At 37.4% G+C, this 23,408-nt stretch overlaps 2 protein-coding genes across 2 annotated transcripts; one reads left to right on the top strand and one right to left on the bottom strand.

Annotated features, from left to right (window-relative positions):
• The first annotated feature begins 689 nt into the window (after window positions 1-689).
• Window positions 690-12,927, top strand: LOC145787986 (DBH-like monooxygenase protein 1). Its single transcript, XM_082599825.1, has 12 exons — window positions 690-788; window positions 2,229-2,401; window positions 2,756-2,830; window positions 3,341-3,445; window positions 4,054-4,153; window positions 4,253-4,422; window positions 6,263-6,357; window positions 6,758-6,914; window positions 8,203-8,339; window positions 8,790-8,895; window positions 9,589-9,678; window positions 12,632-12,927. The coding sequence occupies exons 1-12, from the start codon at window positions 710-712 to the stop codon at window positions 12,758-12,760; spliced, it is 1,416 nt and encodes a 471-aa protein (XP_082455951.1). The 5' UTR covers window positions 690-709; the 3' UTR covers window positions 12,761-12,927.
• Window positions 12,928-13,299: 372 nt separating this feature from the next.
• Window positions 13,300-15,917, bottom strand: LOC145787870 (DBH-like monooxygenase protein 2 homolog). Its single transcript, XM_082599708.1, has 5 exons — window positions 15,813-15,917; window positions 14,860-14,970; window positions 14,529-14,681; window positions 14,207-14,294; window positions 13,300-13,400 (listed from the first exon to the last, which is right to left on the bottom strand). Exons 1-5 carry the CDS (start codon window positions 15,915-15,917, stop codon window positions 13,300-13,302), a joined length of 558 nt encoding a protein of 185 aa, XP_082455834.1.
• Window positions 15,918-23,408: the final 7,491 nt, after the last annotated feature.

Consider the following 23,408-nt stretch of genomic DNA (forward strand, 5'->3'; position numbering starts at 1 on the left):
TTGTTGAATAGTTTCCGTTTTTCTTAGAAATGTCTTGATTTGAGGCCCTCGAATGTCATTGGTACCAGGATCAAATTATTCTCTGAACAGCCCTGGTTGCGACCCAAGAGTTTAGATTTAATGATCTAATAAGTTCCTCAGAAATGTTAAGGAAAAGCATTCAAGATGAGAAATTGCGCAAATTTTGTTGTTATCATTTAATGTAAAGTCTGTTTTATTCATCGTTTTGCTAAAGGTCGTTTATAAAAATATATGTTTTGTAAACATGAGATGTGTTCCGTCAACATTCTGTTTGCTCAAGTGGAAAACAAGATTTGCCCAGTTATAGATGGATCATCCACTACTGCACTTCATTGCTTACTGCAAGTAACTTACTTTGCATGGAAAGTTCATTTTTGCCCTCTCGAAAATCCTGTGTCCGACTCAAAAATCTTCATGTTTCACCAAAAAGAAAATAGCCCATTAACTGCTGACGAACTGAGTTTATTGCATAGCGTAAATAGTAGATCTGTTTACATTTATTAACAATATTTATTGACAAAGATAGAAATTAAAGTGTTTTTTTAAAGCAACTTACGAAATTTCTTAACTAGTTTTCAATAACTGTTAGCAACTTAACAGGATTGAATTGCATAGTTCAAAAACAATACTTGTGTATAGTTTTCAATAAATATCATTCTATACGTGTCTTACGTCGCAGACAGATACAATGAGAGTGATATACGCTTATGATGACAATGATCCAGATCAGGATGGAAATTTAAACAAAAAAACTTTCCAACACAGTGGTGAGTCGGTCTTGGAAATCAGTCATTGTTTGAAATATTTGTTCCAATTAAGACATGAAGTCCTAGTAAAACTTTTTTGTTTTTTTCTGTCATCAATGCAATAACTCAAATGCGTAACCAACGTTTTTACATCTTAATTTTACAAAATTGCTGATACACTGATACAATGAGATAAACGGATGATGTTTATTTAAAGTTATTATATTGATAAAACATCGCCTGTAAACTGTACAGTAAGAACTGAAGGCTACAAAATTTTACAAATCTATACCAAGTATAGTTGGTTGATTTTGAATTTTGTCCTTGAACTGACAAAACATCTGATAGATCATTCCTTGCAATTTCGCATACTTGTACAGTAGAGGGTTTGAACCTCTGGGGCATGCCCGATAATCGAGATTGACAGAGGAAAGTTTCCGATAGTTGTTGAAGTGTTATTGTCTGTGAATTATTCCATCCACTGGACTCCACTGAATGGGGTCCAGTGAGTCTCAGAGAGTAGCCCTTGAAATACGTTGCTCAAGCTCACATCTCGAGAACCGAACCACCGTCACTTGATGTTTAGTCGAGTGCTTAACTTCTGAATCCAAATGTAACTCAAATGTAGATTTTGCTCAATAGCTATCCTCAAGGCATAATCAAGCACAATAATAAACCAATATGGTGCAAGGGTGCCCCCTTGTTGTACACCATTGGGGATTGTACAAAGGTCTGTTTGGCCATATTCGGTAAAAACTTCTGCTTTGGTAGTATGATATGACGCTGTTAAACATTTTTTGTCTCTTAATTGTATCAAATGCTTTTTATAAAATCTACAAATGTGAGAATAACACCAAGTATCCTGGCTTTGATTTCTTCAATGATTCTTCTTAGTGTTAGAAGTTGGCTTACAGTTGATGTTGATCGGCCTTTTCAGAAACATTCTAATTGTTTCTCAGGATAGGTTCGATTTGAGGTTTTATTCGAAAGAATCATATCATTGAAGACTTTAGCAGCAGTGGGTGTGAAACTGATACTACGGTGGTTCTTATCCAATTAAATTATTTAAATAAAGTAGTTCTGTTTGAAAAAGAACCTTCCAACCACCCCAACTAAGATATAATATGCTGTTAAAGTTTTCAGGTGACTAACAACTATTATCGATATAATTCATTCTACTTGGGTTTTGTGTTTGACATAAAACACTTTTTGTTCTTTATTGTTGACAATATTCTACAAACTAATAAAAAGATTTCTTTTTTCTTTGGTTTTACTCCCCGGATGTCGAGTCACTTGTAGCCTACATGATTTGATATTTACAATGTTTTATTTTGCCCATCTTACTTCAAATTTTCCAGATCTTCTTTTCTTTCCACCATTAGGTCTTTCTGTTGAAACGTTTTTCCTGTGCACTCCTCCTCCAAGTTTATTTATGTTGTTATTGTGACTTTGGTCTTTCAGGTTCAAAGTTCTTATTTCTCCTTCAGCCACAATGGAGCACAGAAATAAAGGATTCTAATGTTTCGACGTTTGATCTTCGATCGAATAAATCTCTCATTCCAATTCAACTCACTTATTACAAATGCACCTTAGTCGAGTTGCCTGATCTTGTTGCAAAGCATCACGTTATCAAGGTTGGTTGTTAGTGTGGGAATATCCTCAGTGGAATTCTCATCTGTTTATATAAGAAAATTCTCTGAATTCCTTACAAGACCACACGTAACGTTATGTCAGTGTAAAAAAAATTAAAACCAAGGAATTTGAATGGTGACGTATAACAGAATTATATTTCAGATTTGAGGCTTAATAATTCTCCCGCAAGCGGTTTTACTGTGGAAGGGATGGAAAGTTTCACCATCAAATAATCTTTGTTCAATTTGTTAAGTTTTGCCTGGTCTGTCTTTTCCTATCTAGTAGCCGGCACTTAGAAACACGTTTTGTGGCAATGCTCCGTGAATGCTTAAACTCCTATGTGCTACATCTTTTAGAAAGAGTCAATAATTGATGAAGAATACAGCTCTGTAGTTCACCACATGAACATATACGCTTGTACAGACTTGAAGGTGAGATAACAACATATTACTTTGTCAATAATTTTAATTTTACCAGAAGCCATTTTGAATTTGTAAATTGATTTCACTACTTTTTAAAATGACAAAACTTTGATACTATAAAGTAAATGTAAAATACAATATGTACATTATAACATAATCATAAAACATAAACAAGTTATGATTTTCAATTTATGAATCCATTTTGTTATAATTCTTAACGTATTTCATTAATTGAGCTCGTCTCAATACATTAAGGAAGAATTGTCGATTCATGTTTACTTCTGAAACTCTCACACTGAGGCTTCATGGGTACTATGGAAAGCCTCAATCGAGCCGAAGTAATCTTACAGGTTCTGTGTATTAAACATTTTCAATCTCATTGATCCTAATCTTATTTTGATAATTTTTGGCTTGGTTTAACTCTGTTGTAGGCTGTAAACAATAAATAAACAAATAAACAGATTCTTTTCAGATAGAGCCAAACTGAAATTATTATCACACGATTTCTATTTGTTTCAGGATAGCAGCTTTGTTGGGCAGTATGGACCGTGCTTCTTGGATCCACATCCCGACTTTAAAAGTTGTCACTTAATGATTTATGGATGGGCTATTGGCTCAGTAAAGGTGAGTGTTGGATGTTTGTTACCAAATTCTACTGTGGATTAAACGTTCTTTGTATTTACTTGTTCAACTCACTTGATTATTTATTAGATTCACTTCAAAAAGCATTTGAAATCAAGTATCAGTGTGACCCATAATTTGGACTTGTCAAATTCAGTGCTCTAATCTTTACTTGTAATAAAAGATAATGGCCCTTACACTTTTAAAATTAATAATAAAATTAATATGCAGGGAGTGAAATTTTGATGATGAAGGAAACGACTCTTCATGAAAAAAGAATATTAACAATTTTTTTACTCTTAATGAAAATAACGCGAAGTGATCGAAAACATCCCAAAATAAATGAAGAGTTGTTTGACTTAGAAGAGTATCTCTATACCAAAGTTACCAGTTTTTAAACAATGATTTAAACAATGGTTGAAGCGCCAAAGACACTGCATATAAGATGTGCACACTAAACGACTCTACTGTACTACTAGATCTTATATCGCAATATTTTTTTTTTCCATTTTGGAAGAGACCTTTTAATTAACGTTACACTGTTAATTTAGGAAAAAATTTGTGTCTTGCGGTTTTTATGCATATTTATATTATGGTTTGGAACATTTCAGGAACACACATTCCCAGAAAATGTGGGCTTCCCCATTGGAGGACCACATGGTTACAAATACATCAAAGTTTCAATTCATTACCATAATCCTCAACTGAAAGGTTTGTTGTGATTTCTTGCAATATATCAGATATTCGAATTTCTTCAAAGTTTAGTTTATTTGAATGTTTCAAATGATTGCTTTTCATCATCTGAATCAGAGATTAGAGATTCATCGGGAATGAGACTTCACTTCACACCAAAGTTGAGACAGTATGATGCTGGAATCCTTAAGGTTGGCCGATTACCCTCTCCAATACAAACCTTCATCCCACCAAGAACTGATTCTTATAAACTTTACACTGGATGTGATAAAAAATGCCTTGGAAATGTAAGTATTGCCTAGATATTGTCAGTAATAAAGAACTAAAAAGTTTGTTCAAGAACAAAGACTTTACCTTTGTATAATCATAACCATGTTTCATTTTTCTCCCATTGTGACAACACAGTACAAACACAACAGACCGCTGGAAGCAAGTAAGGGACCTGTATTCATCGAGTCAGCTTGCAAAACAGAATTATTCGAGCCATAACATTCAGCGAACTATAGCAGCTCCGCTCTATCACAAGTGTTGTGTACTACCCCTACACCTAATTGCCAAAATGATGTTTAAATACAAAGGTGAACTTCTGTCATCAATCTTTATTACGTACTTTTAAACATAAAATGAAATACACTACTATAACGCTCGATCTTCACAATAACGCACGATCTTCTCCAAAACCCACGATCTTCTTAACAGATGAATTATTTTTTGCCAAGACTTGGAACAAAGAAATCAAGCTCTAGCCTAAAAGTACAAAGTCTAAAAGCATTTAATGAAACCGCACACGAAACCTTCAGTGACAAATGTAAAGTACATTATCTAAAAACGATAACAAATCAGTTCCCAACAAGTAAAACAACTTGGGATACCACTACAAAATCTCATGCTGTTGGAGATGATTAAATCACACACTGATACGTCGTAATAATTTTGTTGCCATGAGCCAACTCGAGTGTTTTATTTAGTTCATTTTGTATTTTATGGATATGATCAGGCGCGTAGTTAGGGGGAGAGGGGCACAGAGGACAATTGTCTTACCCGAAATTGCTTAAATAAAAATTTCACAGTCTGTTACAGCATCATTTAGCAAGGTTTTACTATGGATTTAGGCTGAAAGTAAGCTACTCTCAGAACGCGCATTTCAAAGATATTTTTTTTTCAAATTTTTCTAATGGATGTCCCCAGATTTTCTATGGTGCCTTCGATGATTCGTTGCCAGACTCGTTTACATCTGCAAAAATACTTATTTGCGTCCCACGAAATTTTGTTCTGGTTACGGCCCTAGATATGACCAACTGGAAGCAGCTGACTAGATGTCCAAATGGTCTTTTGCTGCTGCAAACTAATCAGATTGAATTATTCTACACTGAGCGTACTTATACTTTCCTTTGTGTTTATAAAATTGTATTTTATTGTGATGTAAGCTTATTGTGTACCATACTATTATAAAATTTGATTGGAAAATGAAGTTATTGCTCTCTCTCAGCTGCCCCATATTATTTTGACATGTCATTAAATGCCTTGCGGAGACATGGCCACATGCTCTAAGGGGGCGTCGAATCGATATCCATTCGATCATCGTGTGAGTGCTCTTATAAATGAGCCATTCAAACATGTTACGATGTGCTGCACTGATTTAGAGATATCGAAAATTATTTCATTGGAGCTTTCAAGAAAGTTATAAACTTACAAATCTGACAAAGACAAAAATATTCTTTGAATGTCAAAAATTATAAATCTCTCACCTGCTTGCTTATAGTGTTGTTATAACATATTTTACTTTTATGTTTCACTCCTCCTGCAATGTCTTGAACAATATCATAAAATGAAGAAGTACTTTAACAGGTGAAACCTACCACAACGCTTCAGAGAATCAACCCGATTGCAAATCATTCACGCAAATATAATATATCCACACGTTTTGGTTCAATTTTGTTGTACTAAATTAGAAATTACAGGTTTCAATCTGCTGGGCAGGTTTAGTAACTATGTCAGCAACAAAAGACATCAACACGTATGAGATACAAACCTTGGCAACATTTTAGTAAAATTTTATAAATAGCTTGATTTTTTCGTTAACAACCATAAGCTAAGGTTCATTGTTCAATCATATGTCTTGTTTAGGGTATGGAAAAAAGTCGTTTAAATTTCCTCAAGGTTTTCCAAGTTGGTTTACATGCTCATGCGTTGGGAAGGAAAGTGACTTTAAGACATATCAGGTTACAAACAAGCCGTTAATGTTACAGTGTTGTATTTAAAAAAAATTGGTAAATTATTTGTGATTTATCCGATACATCTTTTTCTACTACACAGTGGTGCTATTGCAAATAAAGAATCACTAGAGCACTATTAGATCTCTTTTACAGCAACATTCATGTATATTAAAATACAGCTCATAACGTTTTTACCATAGTAAGAAATTATCGAATTTGTACGTAGCCTTTTAAAGTCATTTTTATTTTAAAAATCCCGTTATTAAATGCTATTAGAATTTAAACAACTGTTTTTCTAAAAAGCTTAGCAAACAGCTTGAACATTGTTCTCTCAAGTTGGTTAAGTCATTTAAAAGAATAAGCGTCATTTGAATGAATGTCAACAATCGACTGCATTATTCTTTAGGAATGGAAAGGAACTACCTTATGTAGCCCAAGATAATAATTTTATGTTCGAATTCCATCAAGGACACATTTTATCACCGGAAGTGGAATTTAAGAAAGGAGATTCTTTTCAATTGGTTTGTGATTATTCCAGCACAAATAGGTCCCAAGCTACTTTGGTATGTTAGTGAAAGATTCTATTACATAACTCTTTGTTTTGATGGGTATCTAGTGTGAATGTAACGTTTGCTTAACAAAAAATTATCTTAGAAACAATCTACTGTTAGCCAGCATGTGATCATGTAAGAAATATGTAAGCAAGCAATATAGCATGTGATCTGTTTTTTGTTTGTCGTATCCAGGCGTACACTTGGTGGTTGAAGATTTAGATTAAGTGGACGAGAAGGCAAGGAAGCCAATCTTCGTGTCCACCTTCAGGCATGCCTTAAAGTGTCCTGCCAAAGACACAGCTGCATGCTCATGAGCGGTGTCGAACCGGCGCCCTTTCGAGGGCCGTTCCAGCGCTCTCACCACTCGGCTATGCAGCCGACGCTATGTGATCTGAGACATGACGCTATGTGACGACGCTATGTGATCTGAACGGCTATGTGATCTGTTACAAGTCGAGACAGAATCGGCACGGACAACAACATAAAATTTTGCCTTTAACTCACGCTTCTTTCAATTCATTTGATATGTAATTGATCAATTTATAAATATAAAAATAATGGTATATCAAGTGATAATATGATAATATGATAATATATGATAATATATTGATAATATGATTTAAATATTTTTAGCGCAGAGCAAGCAGACATTGGTGTAGCAATTACAGGCATTGTTTACATGAAAGAACACTTTTTATAATTACATTTGGAAGTAATTATAATTATTATTATAATTAAAACCACTTCCAATGTAATTAATTACACGTTTCAACTACATAAATTAAATTTTTCAGTATTTATGTTTATCGAAGAATTTTCACTGTTTGATGTGATCAACGACAAATAGAATTGTATTTGATAAATATAAAGTTGCAATGTAAAAGTTCCTTTGAACCCAACTAGCAGCTTAACAGAAGCACTGATATCATGCGTGAAACTTACCTAATGCATTTTTATTTGGATCAAATTTGTTTTTAAGTACAATTCCTAAACAAAACAAAACAACAACAACAAAAAGACTCATTTACAATAATTACAATTACATGAAAATTTGTAGTTAATTCATTCAATTACAATTGTACATGTAATTGATATAACTCTGTTGCTTATACCAAATTTTGTTCATTGTCTCATTCAGGCTTGACTTTTTTTCAACTTCATTTGCAATCAATATTTTTCCAAGATATCACATGCAGAACTCTTCAAAATATAATAAAAAGTAACAAAATCATTTTCAAGGTTTCGGAAGTACAACAAAACATGTGCTTCGAATAATAATTGTTTTCATATTCTCAAGGGTGGTCCTGGATCTACACAAGAAATGTGTTTGTCTTTCATTTACTACTACCCAGAAATGTCAGTATCCGAATGTTATTCTGCACCAACAAATGGATTGACGCCTGTCAAGAAAATTATGGGTGTCACAAGTCTCAGGTAGGACATCATTTACTTATGTCATAATAATGTGCAGTAATATATCATTGTTACTTATGACGATGTTTCTACTTCATAGTACCATTAGAGATTTACCTTCGTTGTTTTGTGTGCTAACAATATAAACAGTTCTTAATAGATTTTAGTTGTTCTGCCAGGTGTAAACTTGTGAAATAGTTGTGCTTATTGATTACATTACAACCTTTCTTCAAACATCTATTTATCAGCTACAGCAGGAAGGTTTTGTGTAGAATTGCTGATAATGTAGTGTAGTGGTAATAAACCATTGCAGCAAAGCAAACTGATACGATTTCTAATTAACTGAACAAAACTACTTCAACATATGAAAATAAGTAGTGAATTGTGGGAATCATTTGCATGACTTGCATGATACATTATATTCTGCAATTATCTTCCATATAATAGCAACTGTACTATCTTATACTTTAGGAAAATCGATTCAAACAAGTTTATTAGTGAAGTTAATCTGAATGACTATATTGTCACGTCACCACCCGAAATGGAAAATCAAACTTTCGAAGACGTCGTCAATAACGTAAGTTGACTCATTTCATTAGTAGTTTTCAGAAAAACCACACCGCTATTTGGTGTGCGTGTTTCAGCATGCGTGTGCAGTTTTAAATCTCCCAAGTGAAACAGCAAATTTTTGAGAGTAAAGTATTTTTGTATTTTAATTACTTCCTCTTAACATCAAAGCATTGTCATATTTGTGATGTACAGTATAAAAAAGTGAAAATTTTTGAATGTCTTATGCAAGCTTTTGCCTATTTATCTGTAAATAGACGACCTAGATCCCATTATTTTCTAAGTTTGTTCATGTCTTTCTGAGTAAGCTCATCCTTACAACAGAAAACAGCCTGCTTTCGATAGATGATATAACAGAGATAGCTGCAGTGATGTGTGGCAATCATTCGACGTCGAAGCCCACAAATAAACGATTTCAAGAAAAAAACATTTTGCTTTGTTCCAGCAATTTTAACACTTCTTTTGTTTTTGTTTTTTGTCGACAATATTTCTGAGTGGTGAGAGCCCTGGTACGGCACTCAAAAGGACGCTGGTTCGACACTGCTCAAAAGCATGAGCCGGTGATTTTGGCAGAACAATTAAAAATATGCCCGAAAGTGGACACGAAGATTGGCTTCCTTGCCTTCTCATCCACAATCTAAATCTTCAACCACTGCGCGTGAGGTTGGATGAGATAAAAAGCTATTAATTTCAATTTCTTCAGTACAAGTGGGACCAACAATCTGCGGATAAGCTGAACCAAGCTGTGAATCGAAGCAAAAGACTCCAAGTGTGCGTCAAAACTAAATCGACGGTACGAATATAACAATCATGATACAACTTTTTTGTACGCAAATATTTAAACTGACAATGTTTATTAATCCTAATAAAGGAGAAGGAAAATAGGAAAAACACATAAAATTCAATAAAAGAAATATGAGTTGGTTTTATTCACATTTGGTTTGACGTTGGAATTGAACCAGTAATTAGGTAACTAGTTAGCCACTTAGCAAACTACCCAGACACCGTACCCGACCTGGTAAAGATTTGGACCTGATACAGTGGCTGTCCCAGTGTGGTCATCATCATCTTTGCAAGGGTGAAAGGGTGGATCCCTGGCTCTACATTCTCACACAAAAAGGAATACACAATAGAAAACTAAAACAATGAAAACTATTAATACTACAAAAAGTGCTCAATGCCAAGCAAAAAGGCAAAGCAGAGCGAATTAAATCAAATATAGTTATTACTATCTGAAGCCTTTACAAATTGTTTCACCTAACGGATCATCAGAAGGTCTGAAAAAACATGCAAACAGTAAAGAATCGATAATTCTGAAAAGATATTAAATATTACAACTGTAATTTAATCTGCCAAAAAAAATCTCTAAACCTGTACTTCCTGAGAAGATATTAAATATTACAGCTGTAATTTAATCTGCAAAAAAAACCTCTAAACCTGAATTCCTGAAAAGATATTAAATATTATAACCGTAATCCAATCTGCAGAAAAAAAACTTCAGAATTACTAAGGACAACCTCCATCCGCCACGACAAATTTTCAATCAATTTGTCCAATGGAAACCAAGCAACATGATGGCAACATCTATGACATCACAAAGAAGCAGAATGCATGTGTGATGATCAGCGCAACCTGTAGTAACCTGAACAAAATGAATAAAAATTGTTTTTAAACCTGTAAAAATTAAATGAGATTTATAACCTGTAAAAATCAAATGAAATTTCAAAATTATAACCTGTGAAAATCCCAAGGAATTGTGATGATGTAATCTGTAGTGACCTGAACAAATGAAATAAAATCTGTTTATAAACCTGTAAAAATTAAATGAGATTTATAGCCTGTAAAAATCAAATGAAATTTTTTAAAAAAACCTGTGTAAATCAAAAGGAATTTATTTAATTTGAAGTACTTGAGTTTAAATTTGTTTCTATGACGACATTTGCCGACCAGTTCCGAACGCTTGTTCAAAAGGTGGCCACTATCAGCCTTCAGAATGGCCAGCTTTTCAGCCAAACATAGGCCACAATTGTTACGACCACCTCCACTATAAGACCGAGCACAGCTGTGGATGGACCAAGTTATTTTAGGATCAACACCCTTGTCCTTAAGGTCCCAAACTGCCCTAGATAGTTCGGTGCTGTTTCGTTTAGACCTATCCATGAAGGTACATTTATGGTTGGAAAAACGTTTTTTAAAAGTAGTTTCACGACAACCAATGTAATTAAGAACCTTCGGGCTGTTATCAATGGTGGCTTTTTAAGCAACGGCCTTCTGCAAGCATTGCCCATTCAAAGGACAATCTGGCCTCACCCTACAATTGCAACCAGGCTGCGATGGTACATTATCAGCCTGCAATATTGCTTTATAATTGTGGGAAGATATGACACTTGCAACATTCGGAGTACAACTGTAGCTCAGCTTAATAGTATTACGGTTGAATATTTTGTGCAATCTATGATGGGGTGGAAAGTGTATAGAAACAAGTTTGAAAAATTCCTTAGCAATATTGCTATCAACCTGCAAGCTGAAAGGAGGGTTAAACCATAAAATTTTTCGGCTCCTTTTCCTAGATGTTCGTAAGTTATTAGCAGGGTTGTAGCAAACTCTCTCCGCAAAACCACTTTTCAAAAGGGCATCATTATAAACAGATGCGGTCTTATCAAATTCATTTTGGCAAAATGATGTGGCGGACAATCGCTTTGAAATCATAGTCGGGATGTGTCTCTTAATGTTGGGTGGGTGATTCTGAAGCTGGTCATTCTGAAGGCTGATAGTGGCCACCTTTTGAACAAGCGTTCGGAACTGGTCGGCAAATGTTGTCATAGAAACAAATTTAAACTCAAGTACTTCAAATTAAATAAATTCCTTTTGATTTACACAGGTTTTTTTAAAAAATTTCATTTGATTTTTACAGGCTATAAATTTCATTTAATTTTTACAGGTTTATAAACAGATTTTATTTCATTTGTTCAGGTCACTACAGGTTACATCATCACAATTCCTTGGGATTTTCACAGGTTATAATTTTGAAATTTCATTTGATTTTTACAGGTTATAAATATCATTTAATTTTTACAGGTTTTAAAAAACAATTTTTATTCATTTTGTTCAGGTTACTACAGGTTGCGCTGATCATCACACATGCATTTTGCTTCTTTGTGATGTCATAGATGTTGCCATCATGTTGCTTGGTTTCCATTGGGACAAATTGATTGAAACTTTGTCGTGGCGGATGGAGGTTGTCCTTAGTAATTCTGAAGTTTTTTTTCTGCAGATTGGATTTCGGTTATAATAATTAATATCTTTTCAGGAATTTAGGTTTAGAAATTTTTTTTGCAGATTAAATTACAGCTGTAATATTTAATATCTTCTCAGGAAGTACAGGTTTAGAGATTTTTTTTGGCAGATTAAAGTACAGTTGTAATATTTAATATCTTTTCAGAATTATCGATTCTTTACTGTTTGCATGTTTTTTCAGACCAATAGAAAATTAAGTATTCTATTTACAGTTTATAATATTGCTTGTAGAAAAAATCTTGCCTCAAGTGTTGGCACTCTGGCATGGGTGAAGTTCAATCGGATTGCAAATGAGATGTTTACTTCGTCTTGAATGGCTTCATTTGTTTGTGAAAGAATACTTGCAAAACTTTCACTGTAAAAATTCAACGCTAAATGAATTCTCGCAGACGCTTCCTATTAAACATGAGCACATTTTAAAAATCATAACAAATCATTTCATTTCTCAGAAAGTGTCTTTTCGTCGACCAATCGCCAACACATATCCAATGGAAGATAAACCAGTAATCAAAGTGTGCAAGACGCCATCTAGCGGATTTCCCACGGAAGTACAAACAAACACTTGTCGAGTCAACTGAGAAAGCATTGGTGGATGTTTGAACTTTGTTTGAAGTTTTAATGAAAATGTTTGAACTTTTGCAAACATTTGTCTTTTTAAGTCAATATGGTGCGATATTAATACAATTCTATACGAATAATTATTATTTTTATTTATTTGGATTGCACAAGGATGTTTAAAAACGAATAAAAAATAAACAAAACTAAAAAGGCATTCAGTTGTACACAAACAGTAGCAACGCAAAAGTAGCTAGAAAACAATTTAGCGCAATCACAGGCGGATACAAGACATGCGATAGGTTCAGCAAAACTTGACAAACTAACCTTATTATAATGTTTGTCGTATCCAGGCTTACACCCGGTGGTTGAAGATTTAGATTAAGTGGACGGGAAGGCAAGGAAACCAATCTTCATGTCTACCTTCAGGCATGCCTTTGTGTCCTGCCAAAGACACGGCTACATGCTCTTGAGCGGTGTCGAACCGGCGCCCTTTCGGTTGCCGTTCCAGTGTTCTCACCACTCGGCTATGCAGCCGACATTATAACATGAAGGCAATGACTTAATCACAAAGAACAAAAGTCACATATATGGCACGTGGAGCACATGTCGTTGCAGTGTTTAAAGTAGTTTGATTTATACAAAGTGTCAAAGGAATTAAATCTTTAAGTAGAGAATTGCAAGATTATAACAATTTTGTACAAAAGCATAAAGTGATTTTCGCAAGGCCGCTTCCAACGTTGTAACATCTGCTGCATCTTAACTAACTAAACTACAGATATGGTAAGAAACAAAAAACAAAGGTCAACAAAACTGGCGAGAGGTTTTTAAATTAATTATCCTCAGTTTTTCTCGCAATTCGTTGCATACTTCCTATTACATTTCAACCGCTTATTGTATTAAAAGTTACTCTATTGATCTCAGCAGAGATGTACGCGCATACAAAAAATATTGACGTCGTCAGCGTAAACGCAAACGTTCGAAAAACCATACGCTGTATGCGTCAACGTAACTTGTAAAAAAGTTGACGGCGTCAGCGTCAGCGCATACACTAGCGTAAACTCATTTTGTTTGCAAGGTGCCAAACATTTACACGGTATAAACCACTCGAAACAAACAAGTTTTATTTTGAATTTCCACGAAGAAACACAAGCATCTGAAAGGGTTCATCTGACATTTTGCTGCATTTTGGTTTCAATATGGTTTGTCCATTGAAAACATTCTTTCAACTGTTGCGCTGGAAGGTATTGACGTGTTATAGCGAAAAAAAGACATTAAAAAGTATGCGTTGACGCTATGCGCTAAAAAACCGCGAAAACTTTACGGCGTAGCCTCAAGCGCAAACTATCCAAAAAAATGTGGCCGCAAGCGTTAGCGTAAACAAAAAGTCTACGCCACAAGTATGCGGCGTAGAATTTGCGGCGTATACGTACATCTCTGGATCTCAGTAATATCCTTAAAGGACTCACCTCTGTGTTGGAAAGTGTGTTTGTTAAAATTTCCATCCTGATCTGGATCATCGTCATCATAAGCGTATATCACTCTCATTGTGTCTGTCTGTGACGTATAACAAATGGAATGATACCTTACTAGTTAAGATGTAGACGATTTTAACGTAGATATGTACCCCATAAACATTGGCTCGTAAAAACACGAGAAATATACGTGTATTACACGAGTTTCCTCAAAATTTTACGTGTTTTTCACGACCAATGTTTATGGGGTAGACATTCAGTAAGATTTAAAGTAGATTAATTGCTTTTACATGAGCTTTTACAAAAAAATACTCACAGTGATGGGTTGGTCTTGCTTCTCATCACAAGCTGCCAATTGCCTGACAAACTTTAAGGATGTAACTCCATCGCATTCCCAACCTTCCAAAAGTTCCACATTTTGCTCATCATCAAGAGGAGGATAACCATTGTGATCCAACCCATGTCTGTCCTGATGCAAATAGATTCATTAATTGTTGCATTTACTTTGTTTTCCATGATTAAACTTCGCATCAAATGAACTTACTTCAGACACTCCAAACGCAGTTGTAGTTAAATGCTTGATTTAAATCTTAATCAAAACAACAACGTTAGGCATATCAACAAAACACAATCATGCTGTCACTCACTGTGATATGAACTTTTCCATTATCCACCCAACCAAGATGGATGTCCGCATCTACCATGTTTCCATTCGGTGAAAACCCAATTGCAATCCATCCAATGGTGATAACTGTAAGCTGTGACCAATAAGGAAAGCAATAGAACAACAGTGATTTGTTTCTGTCTGGACATGCCTAGATTATTTTTGAGCATAAATAAGGTTGCGCAATTTTATTTCAACCATAAAATGTTTTTTGTTAGACGTAAATAGTGCATTTTATTATTCTTGCTAAATTGATTACTCTCCAATCACATTTCAAATTATATTTTCTTTATAATAGAAATCAAGTTTAAATCCTTGAGAAGCCTCGATAGGATAGGAAGGAAATCCCCACGCTTGTTTTTGGGAAAATTGACAATACAGCATTTGGTCCTCGTAGAGGAGTCGTCAGGGACCTACAGTGTTTCCAGCAGGATGGTGCCCCCCCAATCCCAAATTAATCATTGTCATGGCTACAGCAGTGTTTTTCTGACCGACTGATCAGCCGCAGGTGAGACCCGGAGTGGTCGCTGCATTCACTGGACTTGAACGCCCCAGATTTTTATCTGTAGAGATACCTTAATGGCAGGGTGTATGGCAACAATCCCCAGACTATCCCTGATATGAAGGCTGCAATCACAGCAGCAATAAAACAATTCCAAGGCAAGAATGCGGGAGGGTCATCAAGAACTTTTTCTTCTGGATTAAAATGTGCTTGCAGCACCGGGAAGCTCATTTAGAACATTTTTAGAGCGCCAGTTAAAGAGTTTTTGTGGTCCAGACTTGAAACTTTGGAGATATCTGCTACATAGACTTAACCTAACGGAGCTGAATTTTTGTGTTAATCTTAATAAATTTTGAAAGTTATTCGACTTTTATTGATGAACGTTTTTTTGTGTCACCAGGTATGATAATGTTACTCTTTAGTGATTCTCTTACCTCAAAGATAATATGTGAGGAGTTATAACTCCATGACATCCGAAAATGCTCCTCAGGATCCAAGTAAGTATCCTTTGTATAGATTAAGTTGGATTGTGACGTCATTAGGATACAATGCGAACAAAATAGCAAAAATAGAAGAACTATTTTTGCCATCGTTTCTTACAGAAAAGAAACGATGTTTGAAACGATGGCAAAAATAAAAGAGTAAGAAACTTCTCAAGTTTGCTGACTTTAAAAGTTAAAAGACGTAGGGGAGATGCAGGACCTATTATACAGAAGGACCTATTATACAGTGCTGTATTTTCTTTACTTCAAAATAAATGTTTTCGGTTTTTATGGTTTTGAATCGAGATTTTAGTCCAACTAAGTTGTATGAAGTTTCGTGTGATAAAAGCTTTCGGTTCAAGAGAAACATAGGATTTTCCATTTTAGGGTCAAAATGTAAATTTTTGGAAGTTTAGCAATAAGGCAATAAATTGTGTTATTAAAGCTCTTTGCAAAAGTTTGCAGTTATTTACGGTTGTGTGGTGATTAAGCTAGGTTGTCACAAAATTTCAGAGTGATTGCTTGTGTAGGTACTTTTGTATTAACTAAGAAATAAAAATGATTCCTTGAAGGACCTATTATACAGTAACGTCCAGGACCTATTATACAATGAGTTAAGGCACTTGAAGAATTAACTTTTGTATGTTTTAAAATTAAGCCTTACTTTTCTAGCAACATTATATTACACGTAAGCTCCAAAAGTCATTTCAACAAAAATAGTGAATTTTGGCCGTGGTGGAAAAGAGTTTAACACCCCCTTTATGAAGACGCCTCTCCCCCAATTAAGAGCTATTGATGTAATGCTAATCGATCTTACTTTGGCAATTAAAGTGTTTATAAACACTAAGTATTATTATTTCACATTTGTATGTGCTTGTTTTTGATATGAAAGTGAAAAAACATGTTTTGTTTTTCAATGTTCGCTTGTGTATAATAGGTCCTGCAGGGGCAGGACCTATTATACACTCTTCAAAAAAGTTTGTATAAGCTCTAACTTCACAAAATTAAATTCGATTATCAAGATATTTATACAGTCAATAACCATTGACCTTGGCCGTATTCTGTAAAAAACTTGTCTAATTTTGATGTGAGCTGAAGAAATGAGAGCAAAAAAGAAAAAAATGTATAATAGGTCCTGCATCTCCCCTAGGGTATTAAGTTATTCTGTTTTTCCTTGAGTTCAAAAATTCAACTAAAGAGCTTGAGAGAACAAATATATGGTTGATTAAATACCACATTTCGTCCTGATAGCTCAGTTGGTTTAGTATCTGCCTTTGACAAATAAAGTTGTAGCCTAAGTTCAAGCAGAGCTGGTTCAACTTTTGGGGTACCGTACATTTTAACGATAGCTCTCCATTCGGTGGAACCTCGTAAATGGAATATTTTACAGACTACAACGTTTTAACAATCAGAAACTTTATTCTATTTATCTCGACAACTAGGCTTGCGTAAGTTGGATGTCGCGACCGTGCCAAATTTCTTTTAACTCAATAACTTACTTCGGTCACAAGCACGTTTTAACGTTCGCGTTTTGTCGCTTCTACCTTTTTCTCGACCTTTGCTATGTTGACGTGTATTGTTTTTTGCAATGATGGTCGGAAATAAAAACAACTGAGCTGAAGTTGTTCAAAGCCACTACAAGTAACAAGTAACAAGCGAAACTGCCAGCATCAAGCTCTCACAGGATTTCTCTATGCAAAGATAAGGATTCTCACAATGAAACATGACACTAGACCAAACTACCCAGTACTCCACAACCTCCATAAGTAGCAGTCTGACGCTTTTTATTGATGGTTTCACCATCGGTCAAACAGCTTTAGTTCTTGTAAAACGGAAAAATTCGTTGTCGGATGTGAATTACAGGAAATTTCTCATTATAACGGAAAGTATTGTGGGACAGCTGTTAACATATGTATTGCATCTACGCTAAGATAGTGAATTGAATTTATTGTAACAATGTAAGTTTGCATTTTTTACCGCTCTAGCTACAATCTGGGACTTGCAATATTGTAGTAAATGAAAACATTCAGCTGGTATTCTGCCTAATCCCAAGACACTCAAACCTAATGGCGATCAATAGCCAAATGCACAACGGAAACAGGCATGCGAAAGCTCGAAGTTGCTAGTGCGGACTCGGCACGTTAGTGGTGGTAACTTGATTCAGTTGCTCTATCTTCGGATGAAGCTGGAAAGATACTAGAAAGCAGTTATCACGACTGCGCAGCCCTTGTTAAAACCCAGTCTACTCACTCTGAATGGAGAAAAACATAATCTGCTTCAACAACCTGTGTGGAAAGCCGCTCCAGAAGGTTCACCTTACTTGCGGTCGAAAAACGAAATATTAACCGTTACCATGAAGATTGGAACCTGGAATGTTAGATCATTAATGGATAATTCCAACTCTGATAGACCGGAAAGACGTAATTCTATCATTGCTCGTAACCTACAGTGTTTCAATTTGGACATCGTGGCTTTTAGCGAAACCAGGAGAGCTGGAGAAGATCAACCAAGAAAAAAATGAGTTAATTTAACTTTTTTCTGGAAGGATCATGATCGCTTACATCCGAGAATCCACGGCGTCAGTTTTTGCGATTAAGAATTGTCTCCTTTCAAAATTGACAGAACAGCCAGTTGGAATAAACGCTCGTCTGATGGCGCTCCGAATTTAACTAGTCAACAATCAACACGTAACTCTTTAGTGCTTCTGCCCCCACACTTGGTGGAGAGGATGAAGTCAAGGAAGCTTTCTATAGACAACTTGATTAAGTTCTGTCTCACACATTACGAGAAGATAAAGTTATTCTTCAGGCAGATTTTAATGCAGGAATCCTAAAAAAATTGGATCTTTGGAGAGGTACAACTGGAAACGAAGGAGTGGGGAAGGTCAACTCTAACGGAACCCGTCTTCTCACAAAGTGTGCAAAGCACAACCTGGTGATAACCAACACTTTATGTCGCCAAAGAAACCGCCTGAAAGTTTCTTGGCAACATCCGCGGTCAAAACACTGGCATCTCATCGACTATGTAATTGTAAGATCTCACGACCAACAAGATGTGCTCCTTACAAAAGCTGTCACTGGAGCCGAGGAGTGCTAGACAGACCATCGTCTCATTGCATCATGATTAAGCAACCTCATTGCAACCCCCACATTACAACCTCACTGGCAGATCACGTGCCTCTCGTCGCCAATGCCCCATTTCAGCAAATGCCATCGCCTCACAACTTGTGAAAAATGGAGTGCACAGAACGAGAGACCGTGAATCAGACAAGTCCGTCCTCAAGGAAATGACGGACCTCTGGAAGGTCCCAACACCTGTCGAGGGTAACATTTCTGGTGAGTTTACCCCAGAAGAATTTGCCTCCGCCCTCCAGCACCTAAAGCCAGGCAAATCCCCGGGCCTTGACCACCTATGCCCGGAACTAATACTCCAAGCTGCCCCCTCTATGAAGTCTTGGTTAAAAGAATTCCTTTCTTGCTGCTTGCGTCACCTGCGCATCCCAAGAATCTGGAGAAGAGCCCTAGTGGTTGCAGTCCCAAAGCCGAAGAACCCCCCAAGGGATCCGAAGAGCTACCGCCCCATCTCTCTCTGTATCCTCTTTGTAAAACGAAATCTCTCTCTGTATCCTCTTCAAGATACTCGAAAGACTTATCTACGCCCGTGTCGAACCGATAATAGACCCTCAGCTCCCTCGGAAACAAGCCGGCTTTCGCCACGGAAGATCAACTGTAGACCAGGTCACTCTGATGACCCAAGACATCGAGGACAGCTTCTCGGCAAAAAAGAAGGCTGGCGCCGTGTTTGTCGATCTCACGGCTGCCTACGACACTGTATGGCACAGCGGCCTTACCTGCAAACTACTCCGTCTCCTTCCTGACAGGCACATGGTCCATATGATTATGGAACTTGTGCAAAACCGCAGCTTTACTCTTTCCACCGGTAGCGGCCGACGAAGTAGACTACGTCGACTCAGGAACGGCGTCCCACAGGGCTCTGTCCTGGCTCCCCTCCTCTTTAACACTTACATCTATGACCTGCCTGACACCATCTCCAGGAAGTATGCTTATGCAGACGATCTGGCTCTCCTGCATCCAGCCGGAGATTGGCAGTCAATGGAGAGGAACCTAAGCCAGGACATGTCAACTATATCAACATATCTCCAGAAATGGAAGCTACAGCTCAGCAAGGCAAAGACAGTGTCGGCGGCCTTCCACCTAAACAACAAGGAAGCAAAACGTGAGATCAACATTACCACCGATGACGAACACCTCCCCTACTACGCCGAACCCACCTACCTCGGCGTAACCCTGGACAAGTCACTCACGTACCGACGACACCTGGAGTCACTGCGCAAAAAACTATCTGCGCGCGTTGCACTTTTGAGGCGGCTGGCGGGTTCCGGCTGGGGAGCTGATGCGAAAACCCTTCGCACAGCTACCTTGGCCCTTGTCCATTCTACCGCTGAGTACTGCGCACCAGTGTGGTGCCGCAGCTCTCACACCCGCCACATTGACACCGCCATCAATGACGCACTACGCACTGTGACTGGATGCCTGTGTCCCACTCCAACGGACTGCCTTCCCATCCTTGCAGGCATCCAACCTGCTGAGCTTCGCCGTAAAGGAGCCATGATTTCCCTTGCTCGTCGCGCACTGGACCCCGACCACCTCCTCCACAGTACATTCCAGCGCCCACCTGGAGGACAGCAGCGACTGAAATCAAGACGCCCATTTGTGCCCGCCGCACGACAGCTTCTGAACAACGTTGAAGATCTTGGAATAAGTGCGGCACACTGGACGAACTACACATGGAACATGGAGTGGCAAAACAACACCTCCCGACTCCGTGATTTCCTACCCGACGTCGATCCCCACCCTCAGGGAATGTCCCTCGCAAGACTTGCGTGGGTCCGGCTTAACCGCCTACGAACCGGCGTCGGTCGCTTTCGTTCAGACATGTGCAGATGGGGCCTGGCTCCCTCACCGGGATGCGAGTGTGGCGCCACAGACCAGACAGTAGATCATGTCGTCCATGACTGCCCAATCCATCAACCACCACATGGAGCGCTTGGACTGAAGGCCCTGGATGACGAGACTGTCGAGTGGCTGATGACATCATGCCCAAACATATAGTCCAGAAGAACAGCTCATACGACGAAGAAGAATGATTAAGCAAAAGTTCCACAAAAATAAAATATTCAAGCTCTTTCGGATATGAAGTCACGTGAGGCATTTCAACAGTGTCTTCAGACAAGTCTTCAGAAAAATTCGATCTCTGACTCTGTTGAAGACTGTTGGAATCACCTTAACCGTATTCGGACCAAGCTATTTTTGGCAGCTAATGGCCTGACGTGTGGACTTATTCCATCCACACTTTCATTTTCTAATAAGTTTTGATATACTGTAAAAACATTACGAGGTTGCTATTTTCGCAAAGTTAGAGCAAAATTATTGACAAACTGGTTAAAATTAAAGTGGACACACATACTCTACCAGTTATTTGCTATTGCTTTTCTGTTGGAAGTAGTCGATTTTTTTTTTTTTTTAATTTGTCTGATGTCTCCCCCATAATCTCCTTTAAAGAGTTTTGCAGACAATTTTGAGAGTATTGTGTAAAAACGGCTAATAACTAAAAAACTACACTACAAAAATGTCATTTTATTACTAAACCAAACATGAATAGGGAAAGTCATAAAACTTCAGTTTATTTGAGCCAGTAGCTTTTATGTAATCGATGAAAGTTTGAGGTATGGACGGAACCCGTCCACCCGTTAGTCCGAATAAGATTAAAGTGGCTATTTTCGACACATGCAAAGAAAATATTGGTCATAAGAACCACCGAAACTGTTTTAATGAGAAGGACAATGTTCTTAGGGAACTAATCAATAGAAAGCGAGAAGCCTTTATCACGCTCCAGAATGACTCTCAATATGATATAAACCGTGACTTATAGAAAAAATGTAAGGATGGAGTCCAAAGAAATACTCGCACTCTTAAGGATCAGTGGTGGTAAAAGCAAGCTCATGAGATGCAACAGCTGGTAGATTCCAATAACACACGTTCAAGCATGGACAATCCCCTCTGAGAAGTAAGTATAGAGAAACGATACTTAAGAGTGAAGCCGAAATACGATCTCGACGGAAAGAACATTTGGGGGCTTCTCTACCATACAGTTGTTATCGACAAATGTGTGATTGACATCTTAACATGATGCAAGAAGATTCTCTTTATCAGACACCATCTCTCGGAGAGGTCAAAACTTCCATCATGGCCAGGCCCGGATTTAAGGGGGGGGGGCAGAGGGGGCAGTTTCCCCGGGCCCCCCGACTTTTGAAGGGCCCCCCTATGTGGAAAAAATGTGATTTTGTGCTATTTTTTCCTTTTGGCCTTTAAAGTTTCTGCAAAATGCTGTGCAGTACCGGACTGATGCTACTGTAGACGTAGAGATGGTTTTTCGCGCCGTAGGCGCGAAAAATTTTTTTGCACGGGGGCCCCCCGATCTAAAAGTGCCCCGGACCCCCTATCAGCTAAATCCGGCCCTGATCATGGCCATGAAAACCAACAAAGCAACAGGCCCTGATGGAATTCCAGCAGAGATTTACAAACTAGGTGGAAGTTTAATCCAACATGACCTTCATCAAGCCCTGATCTGAACAATTAAAATTGTTCCATCTGATGCCAATATCCTCACCATATACAAACGCAAAGGTGATCACAATGTGGAAATTATCGTGGAATTTCTTTGTGAGCAGCTGCTGGCAAGATCTTAGCACGTTTTTTGAACAATTTCTTTAACTGATTTGCAAGAAGATTCTTCCAGAATCCCAGGCGAGCTTCGGGCCAGGCCATTGCGTAGCACCAGGGACATGCTACTGTATTTTTTCTCAGACAATCGCAAAAAAAGTGTTGTAAACAACATCAACCACTGTATATGGCTTTTATTGACCTCTCTAAGGCCTTCGCCCGCATCTCAAGAGCTCTTGTAGAGTGTACTTTCTAAATAGGAATGTTATAACAAATTTCTTCGTATCTTGTGTCTTCTTCGTGACGGTATGATTTCCAGATTCCAGACCAGCAACAACAGTTCTGAACCTTTCCTGGTTAACTCTAGAGTGAAACAAGGCTGCGTAATAGCACCAACTATTTCTGTAATTTTCATTGCATTTATCTTGAAAATAGTCCCCAATGACCTCCCATCTGGCATTGACATATCTTACCGCATGGATGGAAAGCTTTTTAACCTCGCTCGCCTCAAAAGTAAATCAAAGACTACAACACGGAGTATCATGGAATTTCAATATGCCGATGATAACTGTGTAAAAGCACTGAGTGAAAACCACCTATACAGCAGACATTGGAGGTTTTCCTTCAAGCATACAAGAGGATTGGACTTAGCGTCAATATTAACAAGACTCAAGTTCTCTTTCAACCACTTTTTAAAGATCGTAAATGTGCTCTGCCAGAAGTCCTTCTTGATGGTACACCTCTAATGAATGTGAAACACTTTTATTATCTAGCAAGTGAAATTTCAGATAGCGTTGACTTTCAG

This window comes from Aplidium turbinatum, chromosome 18 (genome assembly GCF_918807975.1).
Source record: "Aplidium turbinatum chromosome 18, kaAplTurb1.1, whole genome shotgun sequence".
In the NCBI taxonomy this organism is placed as follows: Eukaryota; Metazoa; Chordata; class Ascidiacea; order Aplousobranchia; family Polyclinidae; genus Aplidium; species Aplidium turbinatum.